This window comes from Acyrthosiphon pisum, chromosome A1, assembly GCF_005508785.2.
Source record: "Acyrthosiphon pisum isolate AL4f chromosome A1, pea_aphid_22Mar2018_4r6ur, whole genome shotgun sequence".
NCBI classification, from domain to species: Eukaryota; Metazoa; Arthropoda; class Insecta; order Hemiptera; family Aphididae; genus Acyrthosiphon; species Acyrthosiphon pisum.
The window spans coordinates 34979037-34995050 of record NC_042494.1 but is presented as its reverse complement, the minus strand read 5'-3'; the positions used below and the strand labels follow the sequence as shown (position 1 = coordinate 34995050).

General features: G+C 27.1%; 1 protein-coding gene across 12 annotated transcripts in view; it reads right to left on the bottom strand.

Moving 5' to 3' along the window:
- LOC100161216 (LIM domain protein) overlaps nucleotides 1–16014 on the bottom strand; it is a 42779-nt gene that overhangs the window by 1827 nt on the left and 24938 nt on the right. For 3 of the 12 annotated variants that reach the window (XM_001947468.5, XM_008188469.3, XM_008188473.3), the window contains 14 exons: nucleotides 14294–14386; nucleotides 14080–14151; nucleotides 11970–12062; nucleotides 11753–11892; nucleotides 11584–11681; nucleotides 11286–11357; nucleotides 10386–10545; nucleotides 9648–9900; nucleotides 9171–9390; nucleotides 8997–9109; nucleotides 8525–8707; nucleotides 6996–7334; nucleotides 6665–6868; nucleotides 2867–3003 (listed from right to left, as the gene is read on the bottom strand). In XM_001947468.5, the coding sequence (XP_001947503.2) occupies nucleotides 2867–3003; nucleotides 6665–6868; nucleotides 6996–7334; nucleotides 8525–8707; nucleotides 8997–9109; nucleotides 9171–9390; nucleotides 9648–9900; nucleotides 10386–10545; nucleotides 11286–11357; nucleotides 11584–11681; nucleotides 11753–11892; nucleotides 11970–12062; nucleotides 14080–14151; nucleotides 14294–14386 (2177 nt within the window). Of the gene's footprint in view, nucleotides 1–2866; nucleotides 3004–3489; nucleotides 4302–6391; nucleotides 6561–6664; nucleotides 6869–6995; nucleotides 7335–8524; nucleotides 8708–8996; nucleotides 9110–9170; nucleotides 9391–9647; nucleotides 9901–10385; nucleotides 10546–11285; nucleotides 11358–11583; nucleotides 11682–11752; nucleotides 11893–11969; nucleotides 12063–14079; nucleotides 14152–14293; nucleotides 14387–16014 lie in introns of those variants that run through there. The other 9 variants (XM_008188467.3, XM_029486950.1, XM_008188470.3 and 6 more) reach the window with 7 other exon arrangements.

Here is a 16014-nt window from a genome sequence, read left to right as displayed (position 1 = left end):
TTTTTTATGAATTATTAACTCAAAATAATTCCGCTAATTTTCGTGATTTTTACATATTTTGTCAATTCTTGAACTTTAAATGCTAATAAAAAAAAACTGTGACTAAGGATTTCTAATATTTTTCAAATGTCATTGTAACAATATGGTAGGAGCCTTGTATTAAATTTTCAAGTATTTTTACTCAACAAAGAAAGTTTTATTGACATTCATAGAAAAAAAAACCAATTAAATTGGAAACTGAAATTGTCCGTAAACAGCTCAAAACAAATCAAAATATTTTGAAAATTTTATCATGTATAGAAAATGGAAATATAAACAACCAGTGAAAATTTCATGTATCTACAGTCATTCGTTTTAATGTTACACCAAAAACCAAAATCAATTTTCTCGAAAACAGATTTTGCATAAAAATTCCCGTTTTTCCTTAATTTTTCTTTTGTTTTTCACGGCGCTTTTGAAAACTATTGGAAAAATGTTACTTTTGACCCCCCAAAGTACCAACTAGATTCACTTTCCTATCAGAAAAGGTACTGTTGAAGAAAATCCAAGCACTTTTACTGTCCTAAAAGGTGATGACAGACACAAAAATAAAAAAAAATAAAAAAACACACATTGTAAAATCAATACATTCATCGTTCCACTCAGAATCTAAAACTAATATATTTAATTATGTATGTAGGTATATTTATTTTTGATTATACACTATTGTACTATTGGTATTTTATAAGGTACCTACACTATCGGTAGGTTTTCTAGATGTTAATAAAAGCTGCTACCCTTAGATCTTTCCCTACATTACGCCTATACATAAATGTTAATTACTTGTTACTGTTAATTATTACAATGTTACTTGGTGTTCGATATTATAAAAATTGTTATTCGTAATTTTGTAGCAATACAATTAAAATACGATGAATAAATAAATAATCATAGTAATTAATAATTTACAATTGCTTGTACAAAATGGATAGGTACTTTTGATTTGTATAGGTATGGAAATATAATTGATAATATATTATATATAAAAAAAAATCCTAGGTAGGTACATCTTCAAGTTATAACGCAAGAATTTCAAGGGAAATAGTATGTATGATTTTCAGTTTTCAATTTTTAATTCAATCCTATAGTATAAACCCTAACCTAACCCTATAGTTGTCTAAACCCTATATTGATACAATCATTTACGAGAACAACATAATATAGGTACATAAAGACCACAGTCGTCTCTTAGAGGTAGAGTACTGGGGTACTCCCCTAACCAAAATACTCAAAATGTTTTCAATAATGCTGATCAACCATATCCGTATAGGAATTATAGGAACTGCAGTAAAATAGCTGAACATGTCTAGTAATTTCTAATTTGTACACAACTATATCTTACACACCTATACTCTGTTCAGCGAGAGAGCACGCTAATTCTGCGCATCCAGGCTATCAAAACGGGTTCCCAATGGCAGGGTGTAGAGTGGGGGAACAAGTTTTCGTCGGTGCGCGGCGTGGTCTCTCGCTGAACAGAGTACCTATACAACCAATGGCGTGGTGAACATTTATAAACCTTGATGCCCAGCATATATTTCAGTACCTACCACCTCTTTATCTCCTTAATATAATATATAGTACATATAATTATTATGTGATTGTAAATATTTTAATTTTTGTTGTATGTTATTGGTTACCATGATGTACCCAACCACCCCACCACCACAAAAAAATCCACCATGACGCTTAGGTGTCATAAAACCCCATTCAACACCCCACTGCCTACAACTATACCAAAGTCCAAAGACCAGATCCCTGCTTTTAAGGGCTGAGACACGATTGAACATAAAACATCTTTTTTGGGACACGATTGAGCATACATTTTCGGCGTATCAAAGGAAATTGAAATACAAAAGAAAACCAACACGATTGAGCATAAAAAACTCTGCAACGTTGCCATTTTCAATTTTAAACTGTATTATACAAAAATATTTATTTAAATAATTATAATGATTCAAAATATAACATGGCAAAAAAATATCATGTTTTCATAGTCAACATTATGTAATATACCTAGCCACATTATAATACAGTATAATATCAATATTTTTGCTAAAAATGAAATAATAATAATAATAATAATAGTTATGACTTATGAAAATAATAAAATCAAAATATTTATAAGTCAATAATAGTCTCAATAGAAGTCCGGAACTAATTTATTAATCGATAACATTGTCGATAAGGCTGAGAGGTTCGGCTCATGGCTTGCGTCAGATATAATAATTGGTGTAATAATACGTGAAAATAATGAATTACAAAATGTTGGCAACGTGGATTTGGCAACATCGCATAAAATATTCTAAGCTCAATCGTGTTGCTAAAAAGGTCTATGCTCAATCGCGCTTTACCGCTTTTAAGATACGTTGATAGGTACTACAATTATATGTATAGGTTTAAAAATAGAAACCTTATAATACTGGGTACGATTTGACAAAAAAAAAAAAATGAAGCATTTCACGTATGACAAAAATTGTGAAAATTATATGGTTATTAAATAATTTAAGAATTATAATCATGTCAAGAAAATACCAAAAATAATATTTTTAATTAAGTTATTATGTTCTAAATTAATTTACTCAAAAAATATTGTTATTTAAAAAAGTTCTAAAAAATAAAATACTCAACTTAGGTAAATTTTTTTACCATAAAAATTATTCTTATAATCGATTTACAAATTGGCAATTTTGAATTTTTTTATGTTCAGTGTTAAATTTAAATTTTTTTTTATATTATACGTGTAGAGCAAGTGACTATAAATTATATACAAACAAAATGTCTACGTCTGAGTTTCTGACAGTAAAAATATGAAAAACATTTCACCCACCTCAAGACGCATTGGCATTGCGTGCACCTGAAACACGACCGGTGGAACGGTCTGCCTTCAATCTCGACCTTTTCCAGGGGATACACTTTCTTTTCACAGGATTCGCAGAGCGTGAAAGCGTGGCTGTCGTGATCTTGCTAAAAAACGGCAAACATATAAAACAAATTTTAATCACACACAAATACACAAATATGATGCGATATACAACGAACAAGTTTATAAAAACAGTGCCAACATCACAGTAACATAGTATAAGTATATAAATATTATAGTATAAATAAATAAGTTATAGCAATGTATAACTGTAAATAATTTGGTATATAAAAATATAGTTAGCCAAAAGAAACAATACGATAAGAGGAATGGCCAATAAGTTATCACATAATAATATTATATTAAGACGTGACGGCATATGGAAATGTACATGAGTGGATTGTGTGTATGTGAGGTGAATGGGGTTCAGCCTAAGTGTTTCGAAAGACGAAATACACACGGGGCAGTTCCGGTTTTCACCGGGTAGTCGATCTTCCGCTGACGATGCCACCGCCTTATTGCCCACGACGACGCAGAAGAAAAAGAAAATATCATATTATTAAATAAAAAAAAAAGAAAACACCATAATAATTTATTGTACAAACTACACGACGACAGCGTATATTGATAAAAGGTTTATTAATAGGTGTATAATTCAAATCACAATCATAATTGGTATTACAACATTATTTATAGTATTACATTTAAAAATAATATTATATTTATAATATATTTGTGTATGGGTTTAAAACTAAAAAAAAACTCACAAATATAACGACAATAATAAATTATGTTCTCCTTCTAAAATTTAAAATTCAATAATTCCGCAACAATATTAGTGATCTATCACTCATTTTTTTTCGTTCGTTCTAATACTTAAAACGGGAAAAATCGTTACTGTTTTTGTTCCACTTAAATATAAAATATTGGCAAGCGATAACGTAATTTATATAAAACTAAAAGGATGATTGAAAATAAAGATTTATACAAAAAAAACATTCAATTTTACGCACTAGACTTTAAATAGGTTCATAATCCAACGTAAGAATAAACTTTTAATTTTAAACATAACAAAAATGTAATACCGAATATTATTTTAAAAGTGGGTTCGAGATCACTTCAAAACAGTAAAAGTCAATATAAAATTGTATAAGAGCATCGCGTGAATTTTTTTCAGTAAGTAATTTTTATTTTCGAATCGATAATACAATATTTTTGATTATGTGCCTGCGTCATTTATTTTTAGAAGAAAAGTATAAAATGAAATCCAAACAAATTATAATTAATATGTTAGATAATATACGTAGGTATGTTTACTATGTATAGTTTCAATTAAGTTTTTTAATTTAAATTTGTATGTACACTAACGAAGTCCATGGGGTGTACGGAGCTTCAGTTATTACTGTAACAAAAAAAAACAAAAACAGAACAAAATAAATAAATAATAGTAATAGGCATTATGTATTAAATTACTATTATTATGATTTATTGCGTAGGTATAAACGGTATGAATTTTATTTTCGTCAAACATATAATAATAAATAATAATATACTTGACGAAATACAAAATATCATGATGACGTCATACGGTCCGTTGGTAGCAAATATCATAAGTTAGGTAACTAACGTATATTATTATATTATTATATTGTTATGATGGAAAATAGTATGAAAGATGGCGTAAAATATAGTATTGTGTAATGTTTTCCGCAAAAACGAAAACGAAAATAAATACATATTTATATATAGACTCCCCCAATGAATAGGGAAGTAACTCTAATATGTATATTCTTATTTCCTATTCATTGGGGGAGTCGGTATTATTATTTAGTAAAGTCGTGTTCAAGATAGCGGTAAAAATTGTCTTTTACACCCACGCATTCGAATTCATATTCCATTTTAATAAACGCCGAATCGCAGCCAATTCGCCTATATTATGCATATCGTATACCGCGTACTTTGAATATCCGGTTCACCCACCACGGTCAATACGAATAATAACACTACAAAAAAAAAAAATTTTCACCGCGACTCCGTTACACGTTGTTATAAAGCTGAAAATTAGATTTGATTATTGTTTAAAAAAAATAATAATAATAATAACATAAAAATTTAAATTAAAAAAAAAATTGTTAAACAAACTCACCTCTTTACTATACGAATCTACTAATAAATTCGCACACGATTTATGGACTCGTTGTTAATGGATATTAAATTATGTTACTATAATTATATAGACGTAGTATTGTATAAGCATTTCGTTATTATTATTAATGTTTTAATCACAACAAACGGTAGGTAAATATGTTTCAAATTAAAAATGTTTACAGTGTTAAACGCGATTTTTCACTACAGCGCGATACGTACACCGATTAAGTTGTTGTCTTTTCTTTAAAGACTTAATTTGATTTTAAATAAACACAACAAACATAATGTTAAATAGTAATTAGTTTAAATTTAAAAAAAACTAAACGTTACATTTCGCTTTCTGTGATAACCACTAAACCACTGAACTAAATAGTCAAATAATTAATTGTACAGATATATATACACTGTTAACTTTAACATTTTACACACACCTTTTATGGCATTATACTTGGGTAATAAATTAAATTATTAATTAAAAATTGATTTCTATTCACTTTTTGTACAATAAAATTTCTAAGTGCATAGGTCAATGCATCATACACACAAACTACTCCCAAACGGAATGATGCAAAAGAAAAAAATATTAATTTCTCTGAAAGATATAGGAACATTTATTTAGTATCACAGAAAACGTAATTTTCAAAGACAACAATAACAATTATTATTGTTATTTAATAATTTATGTAATAAATTACCATAAGCATTGTTATAAAATTATATCAACATAAACTTAAAAAAAATTAAAATGAAAGTATAAATAAATTCCTTAATTGAAAAAAAAAAAAAAATTATAACTACAGGAAAATTTAAAAATAATGGGTTCCCCCACTTTTTTTAAATATTACTGTTACAAAATTAAAAAGAACTAAAAAGTATTAGATACTAATAAGTCAACTGTGTCACAATACTCATGAAAATAATAGTTATGTAACTAAATTAAGTGTAAGATGATAACATATTTTAATTTAATTTAATTTGCAATCGTATTTAAGGAACCTAATAGTAATCAGTTATGTTTTATTTATTTATTAAACTAAAAATGCTTCAAAATAATTTTATTGTATTTGAATGAATTAAAAGAATTTCATCAACGTTAAGGATAGAAGTCCCAAAAACTCATTAGCCGTCACAATGTATCCTCAACTAACACAAATAAAATTGACAAACAATTATATGACATATAAACTTCTTGAAATTACAAACATGTATATGTAATATTAAGGATAATCAAACTGGTAAATGTCAACAAATGTTTAAAAAAAAAAAAAAGAGTTAAGTAAAGTCTCTTTTCCTCTTTGTTTAAGGTTAATGAATTACACATAAATTGAACTAACAAACGTTTACCACATAAACTGGAATTCCAATAATCCAGAAACTCTTGTGTCATTTACCTAATAAAATGTATCGATTAAGAATAATAATTTTTGTTTCTATGTCACCATATCAGACGTTAGTAAAAAAAGTCCCAATAAATGTCTTTTTTTCGTCCGACTGTCGACATATTAGCATTGGCCTACAAAAACAAAAAAACAAGAAGAAAAAACAGACAGGCCAAACGGAAGAAGGAGATTAATCAAAAGCGTTTATACTGTAACTAAGACTTTTAGAATTATTTACCACGAATCTGTTAACTTTTGGTTTTGGCTTATCAGCTGGACGATCACCTTTCAGAGATTCAAAACGAGCACGCAAAGATTTAGTCGATTCAATGCTTTCCTGTTCAGAATCAAGCATTGTAACAGCATTATTCATGGAATGCTTGTCTGGTTCCCAGTGTTCAAATTTGTCTTTCAATGATTTGGCCATTACTGCACTCTGAGACTAAAATTGGAGGGTTTTAATTATATACATTATATGTTACACAACTATAAATTTTAAAATCAGTAGTTAAATATAAAGAAAAATTCAAATATACGATGATGAAAAAATAAATAAAATATAATCTTACATTTTTCAAAAATTCGTCTTCAACTTTTAGGGATGATTTCACAACATCATCATTGGTTTCACTACTTGAAGAATCTTCATCGCTATCATCTTCCCCACTCACATCATCATCAGATTCTGATTCTGTCTCTGACTCTTTAAGGTCTGGCGGTGGAGGAGTAAAGCGTTTAAGTGGTTTAAGACCTTCAGGTACGGCTGGTCTGGCAACTTCCATCTGTCTAAATAAGGATAACATCTTAGCGGTCGTATTACTTTTGACTAGTTCCGCTGTCTCATCAACTGGGTCTTCACTGCGCACCACATTTGGATCGCGGTAAATATCACGTTCTGGAGATTCTCCCTAGTTAAAAACAAATTAGAATAAGTATTATTTTAATGATATAATTCATACACAATATGTAATAATTTTTATTAAAGATAATGCATATTATTAAACCTGCGATTTAAAGCTATAAATTTTTAGTTTGGTATTATGTATTGTATGATTTGGGAAGTATAAAACTATTATCTTTAAACAATAATATATTATATTAAAATGTTACACCATTAGGGCCAGTTGCACCGTCTACAGTTAAACTTCGATTAAGCTTAATCAGCTGATAACAGATATTTAACCGGGCAAATTCGGCCGATTAAACTCCGGTTAACTTTAATCAGAGACAGTGCAACTGACCCTTAAAATATGTTTTGATATTATATTCTACTTAATAAATAGAGACTATGACCAAATAAAAATTTAATGTTTATTCATTAATTATTATCATTATGAATAAAACTGAAAACTATAAACAATATACTTTTTTTTTTGTGAATTTTGGTAAAAACATACATGTAAGTATATTATTTGAAAAATATTAAATTAAAATGAATAATGAATAACATTTGTTACCTATTGTTGCTTATAATATAATTATAATAGATGAAATAGGTAAGTATCTAACAAAATATGTATCATGATCTCTATTTTTTTATATTTACAAAAGAAAGGTTTTATATTACAAAATTATTATATTTAATCTACTATAGATTATAATAAATTATAATCATAACTAGTAATTTTACAGATTAAATCTTAATATACTAACTACAAACAGCGCTGATAATCTCATACTATGTGTTAAAAGTAAAGAATATTAATTGTTAGTTTTCTTTATATTATGAAGAATTTATTAATTTCCAGTTAACTATTCTCTTTAAATTACTTACAGTAATTTAATCAGGTAACTTATACTCTTTTAATGAATCTTAGATACTCATAAAATAATAAATGAATTGATAAAATATTAAACTGTTACTAATAAATTAGCAATATTATTTAAGTTAAACACAACAAAAACAAGGGAATCACAATTATTATTTTAACTCTGTTAAATTAGTCTATAAAAAAAAAACCACGTTTCAAAAAAAAAAAATACAAAATCATAAATACATAGTAAGTGTAACATGGCATAAGAAAGTTAATTAAATGATTAGTGGTTTAGTTAGGAATAGTAGTTAGGATAACCAATAAGATAAGTTCAAATAGAAAACCTTAATTTGGCCTTCTCGTGGGGGTGTAATTCTGAATTGTTTCTTAATGACTGCAGGAGGCTTGTATGTTTCAAAGAACTTAAACTTTGAAGAAACTTCGGCTGTTTCCACAGAAACGTCCTCGATGCGGTCACTGCATTTGACCACATCATCAGACACTTGACGACTGTATATTGGTGTGACCTGTCATTTGTATACATATTCACATACATAAAATAGGGTATAACAATTATAATAAGTAAGAGCATTAAAAATAAAAAAAAATAGTGGGTATATTATAATATAAATTAAATACTTAATATTTTTATTAATCTTTGAAAACATTACATGAATTAAACATAGAGTATATAAAATGTATAACATAAGAACGGAGTATATAATAATATAGATACTAAGTAGTAAGTGTAGATAACTTTTCTTACTAAAACTAAAATATAATTACTGGTTAACATAAACTTTTAACTACATATACCTGTTTTATAGGAATATATTCTTTTTTAGTATTCACAATTGGTACAGCTTGTTTAGTCTTTACAGCATTAGCATCCAACTCCATGAACAGACTTCTTGATTTCTTAGAGATTCCTAAAATTAAAAGCAATAGATAGTACAAAACACAAAACTAATATACATATATATTATATACCCGCTTCAAAAACACTCATTTCATCTTCATCTTCGTTTACTGGTACATTGTTTTCATCTATATCATCACTTTCAGTGTTAACTATTTCACCTCTTTCAAATTTCTCTTTGATTACTTTGGCTTTGTCAGATTTGTTTATATTTATATCTCGTTTAACACCAGTACGTTCACTTTCAGCCACAGCCTGTTCATACATTTGTTTCATTTTTCCTTGTTTTCCCTAAAAAAATAAATACTGGTATTTTTAATTAATAATAACTATGAAAATGAAAATTTCTAATAAATATAATATCAAACAAATAGTAGCACTAGTTATTAAGTATAAAAAATTAGTAATATTGTAAACCCAACTCAATCTATTATTTAGGGTCATCAGTCCTTAAGACAGTTAAAACTATCATAAAATCAATAATAGAACACAATGAATATTGTATAATATAATATGTATTTTAATACAATGAATTTTCTTTGACTAACCGCAAATAATTTAGACCTTATGTTTTGTATTTCTTGTTTATGTTCCTCTTTCATTTCTTCTCGGCGCATTTCCCAGTTACGTTTAACAGACTCCATTTTGTCAAAACTCATTGGTTTTTCTTTAGAAATACTATTTTTTAACATATCATTCCCGGTATCTTCATCTTCAGTATCACTGCTTGACGAGGGCTCAAAGAATGCACCATTCAAATCATCATTGGCAACTCCTACATCCATTCCTTTAGACTGAAATCTATTTGAACAAATATAATTGTTTTTGATAAATATATGAGAAACAAATTTATTGTTAGTTAAGAAAAACGCTACACACGCATTTGTTGTCTCTGTCTTACAAATGCACAACATAGGTAAATTGTATGATCAGCTTCATAATTTAAAAAATTAGAATAAATCGACATATTGTGAAACTTATGGTAAGAACATTATCTGTGTTCGTAACTCAGGTTTTACGATAGTTCAATTTTTTTAGAGTTTTGCGTACATAAAATAGTGCCATTTTAAAATGATTATTACTCGTTTAAAAATTTAACTATCGTAAACTTTCTGATCTTCGAACGCAGATAATTTTTTTACCATTAAGTTTCATAATACCTTCATTGATTCAATCTAATATTTAAACCAACTTTTGTGAGTACATTTGCCATATTATGCACTTGTAAGACGGAGACAACAAATGAGGGTGAAGGGTCCTCTTTAGAGCTAATTAAAAAAACATACTTAGCTAATTTACTCAATATACTTGGTGAACGTTTAACACTGACTGGAGATTTTTCCATGTGACTATTACCATTGGTGGTGGCGTTTTCGAAAGCTTGAAAACGGGATTTCACGTTTAAAGAGCTCAATTCTTCTAAACCCAAATCCGGTTTATCACTGGCTAAAATATAAAACATTGATTACTACGCCATTAAAACTATAATGGTTAATTTTTTTTTAAAATCAAGACGGATGACAAATTAAATGTTTTAAAAAATTGGAAACAAATTGATTGTTTTATAACACATATATTTTGATTTTTCTTATGTGAATCAGTCTATATCTTGGAAAGTATTTGTATATTTTCTTTTATGTGTTACCATAAAGTTAACCAATTACCAATATTTTTATTTCCTTCCAGTAAATGTTAATCCAAAATTAACTTTTGATTTTTAATACTTTTTTAAGTCAAATTATTATGCATTCATGCGTAACTACGACGGAGATAGAACACGCGGGTAAGACGGATAGTAGTAGTAAGTAGTAATAAAGTAGTAATAATGAAAATATACAGTGTAAATGTAGTTTAGGGTTTCAAAACAAAGTATATTATATATTTTTCCTGAGATATAGAATGATTACGTAAAAAATAAGCGAATAAAACAGTATTATTATTTATTTACGTAAATATGAGGATTAAAGTATTGAGGTTAGTAAAACTTTATATTATGTTTACATTTTTACATTAAAACGTAATTTAAATGTTGTGTATGCGTCGGGGATCGACTAAATATTAGGGGAATTTTAAAATCTAAAAAACCAAACAGAAACAAATACGAGAAACCATATAAAGACAACACACACCACACAAGTTATGATGGGTTTATACTTTATAATACTTTATACTGTCCAATTATATACCTCTAACCACGTCAGGCGGTAATTCCAAAGGCTGATTTTCACGTATTATCATTTCTGGTTTCTTGCGTCTAACTATGATGATAGCAGTTCAAACATTTTATAGAAAAAATCATAATACAAACAGTTGTAATTATTTTCAAATTGAATTTATACCGGAAAAATCTCATAAAATATATTTTAAAGTATTGTTATTTACTTAAAATTATTATTATATTATTATATGCCTCGATGGCTCGATAACATAATCACGATCCATCTATTTGTTTTAAATAAATATAACAGAATATTAAGAACTTACTTGGTTCTTCGTCCTCAACTACTACTTTAGGCTTAAATAACTCCTTGAAATGTGGTTTACAGTACAATATACCTTCATGGCTACTATAAATATCAAGTCTAAAATCAAAGGCCAAAAATCATTTACTTTTCTTCAATTAATAAAACATAATTAAAAAATTTAAGTTTACGTTAACTGTTTGTTGCATGTTGTGCACCGGAAACAGTTCTTGTGCCAAACTTGACGTTCCGCTTTTATTTGTTCCATGGCATACACAGTTTTCTCACATGACTTACATACAGAATTAACTTCTGGACGTATAACACCATTCTATCAATAATTTCAATGAGTTTAGAATTTCAAATATATTATATATAATATATTTGCATTTTAGTTAAGTTAAATACTTGTTTAGTATCGAGTTTTTCAGATTCTGTAGGAGATCTTTGTTGAAGGATAATTTTTTTTTCCAGTTGATCAAATTTCCCAAAACTTGATTTCTAAAAAAAATTACTATTTTCATGTTAATTGTACATATATAAAATATTAACTATAGTTTCAGGAGATTGAAAAATACCATAACCCTTCAATAAATATGAACTAATTATATAAGAATCAACACAAGTTAAAAGAAATTAGAAAAATATAAAAATGCAATAAGTTTCCAATAGATTTTTATAAAATAGGAAATAAAAGATTATAGATCTATCGTTTTCTTTTCTTTTTATAGCCATAATTTTACTGTATTATACTATTATAACAGTATAATACTAGGTACATGCTTTATAAATTGATTGAATCTTTATAAACACATTAAATAATAAACATAACTTATAACCTTTCTTAAGTTTTAAGTTTTAAGATTTAAATAATGGTAATAAAATGTGTTTGAATGGATTCATAATAAATTGTATTAAAGGCGCCAAAAATTAGTTTTACCTATGACATGTGTGTTGTTTAATAGATTAGGTAATATAGATAATTTTAAAGTTAACTACTTTAAAGGTTAAATTAGCTCTATAATTCTATATATATTAGATATATTATACATATTAAATTATAATATTTGATATTTTGTCTAAGTGTTTCAGATTACTTTGGCGCCTATAATTAAACATAAAAATATATGTTTGTAAACGAAAATTACGATGAGGATAAAAATATTTAAGATACCTATACTCAAAACATAGAGCTTTATCACACATTTTCTTTAATATTTAAAATACAGAAATAAAGCATTCTAATTTTCTCAAATTTATTTCTTAGTAAGTATTTGCTTCTTTTAACCAATATAAATATTTAACATAATATTGTTAGACACATTTTATAAATTAATAACATACATGTGGATAAAATCAAAGTATTAAAGAGTATTAAGTATTAGCACTAATGTTTCAAAAAAATTTTGGTTCTATATATTCAATATTTTATAGCAATATTTTCATTAGTGTATGCGAGTTCCCCGAAACTTTGTAATTAAAGTAATGTAATTAAAGGTAATTTACGGCTAAGGTTCTTGGAAATACGTAACGTACAATGTACATACGCGCACTAACTATATTTTGCAATGAAAAAAGTTGGATCAAAAACCATCAAAAAATTAAAGTACCAAAAAGCAGAAGAAAAATTCACCCAGTACCAAAAGCCAGATTTTAATTTTGAAAATATATTTGAATTCCTTATTATCTTTTCTGGTTATGTTGGAAATGGATTTTCGATTTTTGTATTGTTTAATTGTGAAAAAAATGTATACTACCAAATTAATATTCTTTTACAGCTGAACTAAACTTATTTATATTGAAAACAATATATTAAGCTGGTTATATAACTCTGCTCAGCAAACAGTTTATACTTAGAACATTAACAGGGCTATACAAACATTTCATAACAATAATAGATAGTTTATAAAAAATACGAGAGAAAATATTTCATAATAATTAATAAAATAACACAGTGATGTATTTTCAGTATTTTTCACCGAGTCATCGGGGTTCATTAGCTGGGTTTATAGATGACAATTTAAATTTGAAATTGAATACCTACCTATTACAATCATTTTTAATTATAGATAATATACAACATACATAATATTATACTCGACAATGTCCACAATCTTTCAGTTAATGGTCTGACCGAGTAATAAGAATACGGCAGGACAACATTGAGTCATATAATATAATTATATGTTTTCAGTACTCACTTTGTACGTACCTATTCGTGATTAATTCCTCGAAAACCAATATTTTATTGTATTAATTTTACCCGTATAAGCAAATGCTTACGAAGAAAATACGTAAATATTAACATGCGATCTATTAAGTATAATACCTTTCTGCCTCATATTAGTAACTACTATCTATTACATGCAATATTTAAAGGTATTTTAAATTAACATTCCTTGACCTTACTGATTAGTGATTATTAAAACAAAATGACAAAAATATACTAAAGCATAGTAAGTGTATAACATTAATAGTAGTTATAAATGTTTAACAGTTTAAAGAACCTATAACTTACCGAACAACCGTTTATCATTCCGTTTTCACATCCGGATGGTTGTTTCTTGATGGCACCAACAAAATTTCGCTTCTTTACAAAACAAATAGCAAACAAACACGCATACACAAATTACATAGATGCAACAAAAATAAAAGCACGTACATACACGAAAAGCAACTCATCGATTTGTTTCGAGGATGGGAACAGGGAGAATATAATACATTTTACTCACCAATTCATCTATGGGAATAGAAGCAGGTACAGGCTCTTCTGGTATAATAACGGAGGAAGACTTTCGATTAGCTTCATCGCAGTAGGATTTTTTCTACCAAAGCACACACAAAAATAAAAAAAAACATAACAAAGCAAACAATTGAAAGTTCAAACAAAACTAAAATGCATAATTTTTTAACACAACGAGCGAACTCTAAATTATTAATTAATTCAATTGATTTTTAGTAACTTTAGTACTTATAGGTAACTTTTATAAATATTATTAAAGCACTTGTTTTAGAAACTAAACTTTATATTATACAGTACATACTTGTACCTAATAATTTTCTCTAGACTGTTTTCTAGAAAAAAAAAAAAAAATAAAGCTATAACAAAGCTTAATTTTACCATGTCGCTCATTGTTTAAATACATTATAGCTTCAAATATGCATGGGAAATTAAATATTAATTAAAATAAAATAAACAGGTATTTTAGAACGTTTATATGGTCTACACATTGTTTTCCTTAAATAAAACCATTGTTTACTTCACACATTTATCTCAGCTAATAAAAAATACCATAGGCCAATTATTTTTTATTCATATAATTTATATTTCAAGAGAAATAGATAACCTCACAACAAGCATGCTTCTGGACGATATCAATTTTAATAATATTTAATTGCACTGAAGTTTTTTAGTTCTTTGGGAGGAGTACGCCAGTATGAAGTGTAAACAAACTATAGTTAGCGGGGGTGATCTCGATTATTGAATTCAGGCGAAGGTGCGGCCAATGTGTTATTTATATATTTAATTTTCCATTTCAAACTTCCGGTCGGATAAAATCATCAGAGAATGCTTAAGACAACATATACTTTTTCCCCTTCTAAAAAACACATGTTACCGTTTGTTTTTATAAAAATAAAGCATGGGAAATTTAATGAACCACCACATATAATGTATATACAAACCCAATTCAATATTTATAATGTTAATTTTTTGTTTGTTTTTTTTTTTAATTTTTTAAATAAAATCGAGCCAAACAAATAATATAGTAACATTTTTTTGAATGACAATAAACATGTGTCATACACTTTGATGACGTGTATGATAGCTAAGCATTAAGCGATATTTAAATAATACCCTTAACTTGTGTAATTTTATTAATTTTGTGGAAGGCACAAAAATAAAAAATAAAAATTTACTTTAAATATATCTATTTAATTAAAATGTTTAAGAAGCAAAATTGTATATTACTAAATTACATTATTTGATTATTGTGTTATAATTTGAAAAATAATAAAATACTGTAAATTATGTTCTATTTAAAATAATTTTAAATAAATCGCCAATATGTGATTCATGTAAAAATAAATATGATGACAAAAATGTATATTATTAGTAACGAAGAAATTTATACTGACTCATTTCATTTACTACGATTGCAAAGTAAGATTACTAATATTTTATAACTCATTCGTTACTATTCTAAACGTGTTGATGACACAACACAGTGCATTCTCGATATAGGAATCTTGCTCAGAAGTAGAACGAACCATATGAGGTAATGACTTAAGATGCACAGATATTATTAGATAAAACGAAGTCAAACTAATGTGAAGGTGGATATAATATGAAACATAGAGCCAATTAGTTTATCCAGCCAAATGAATAATTCAAAATTAATATGAACAAGTCGTCAAATCACGAATGATTCAATATTTATCTAAAAGAAATACA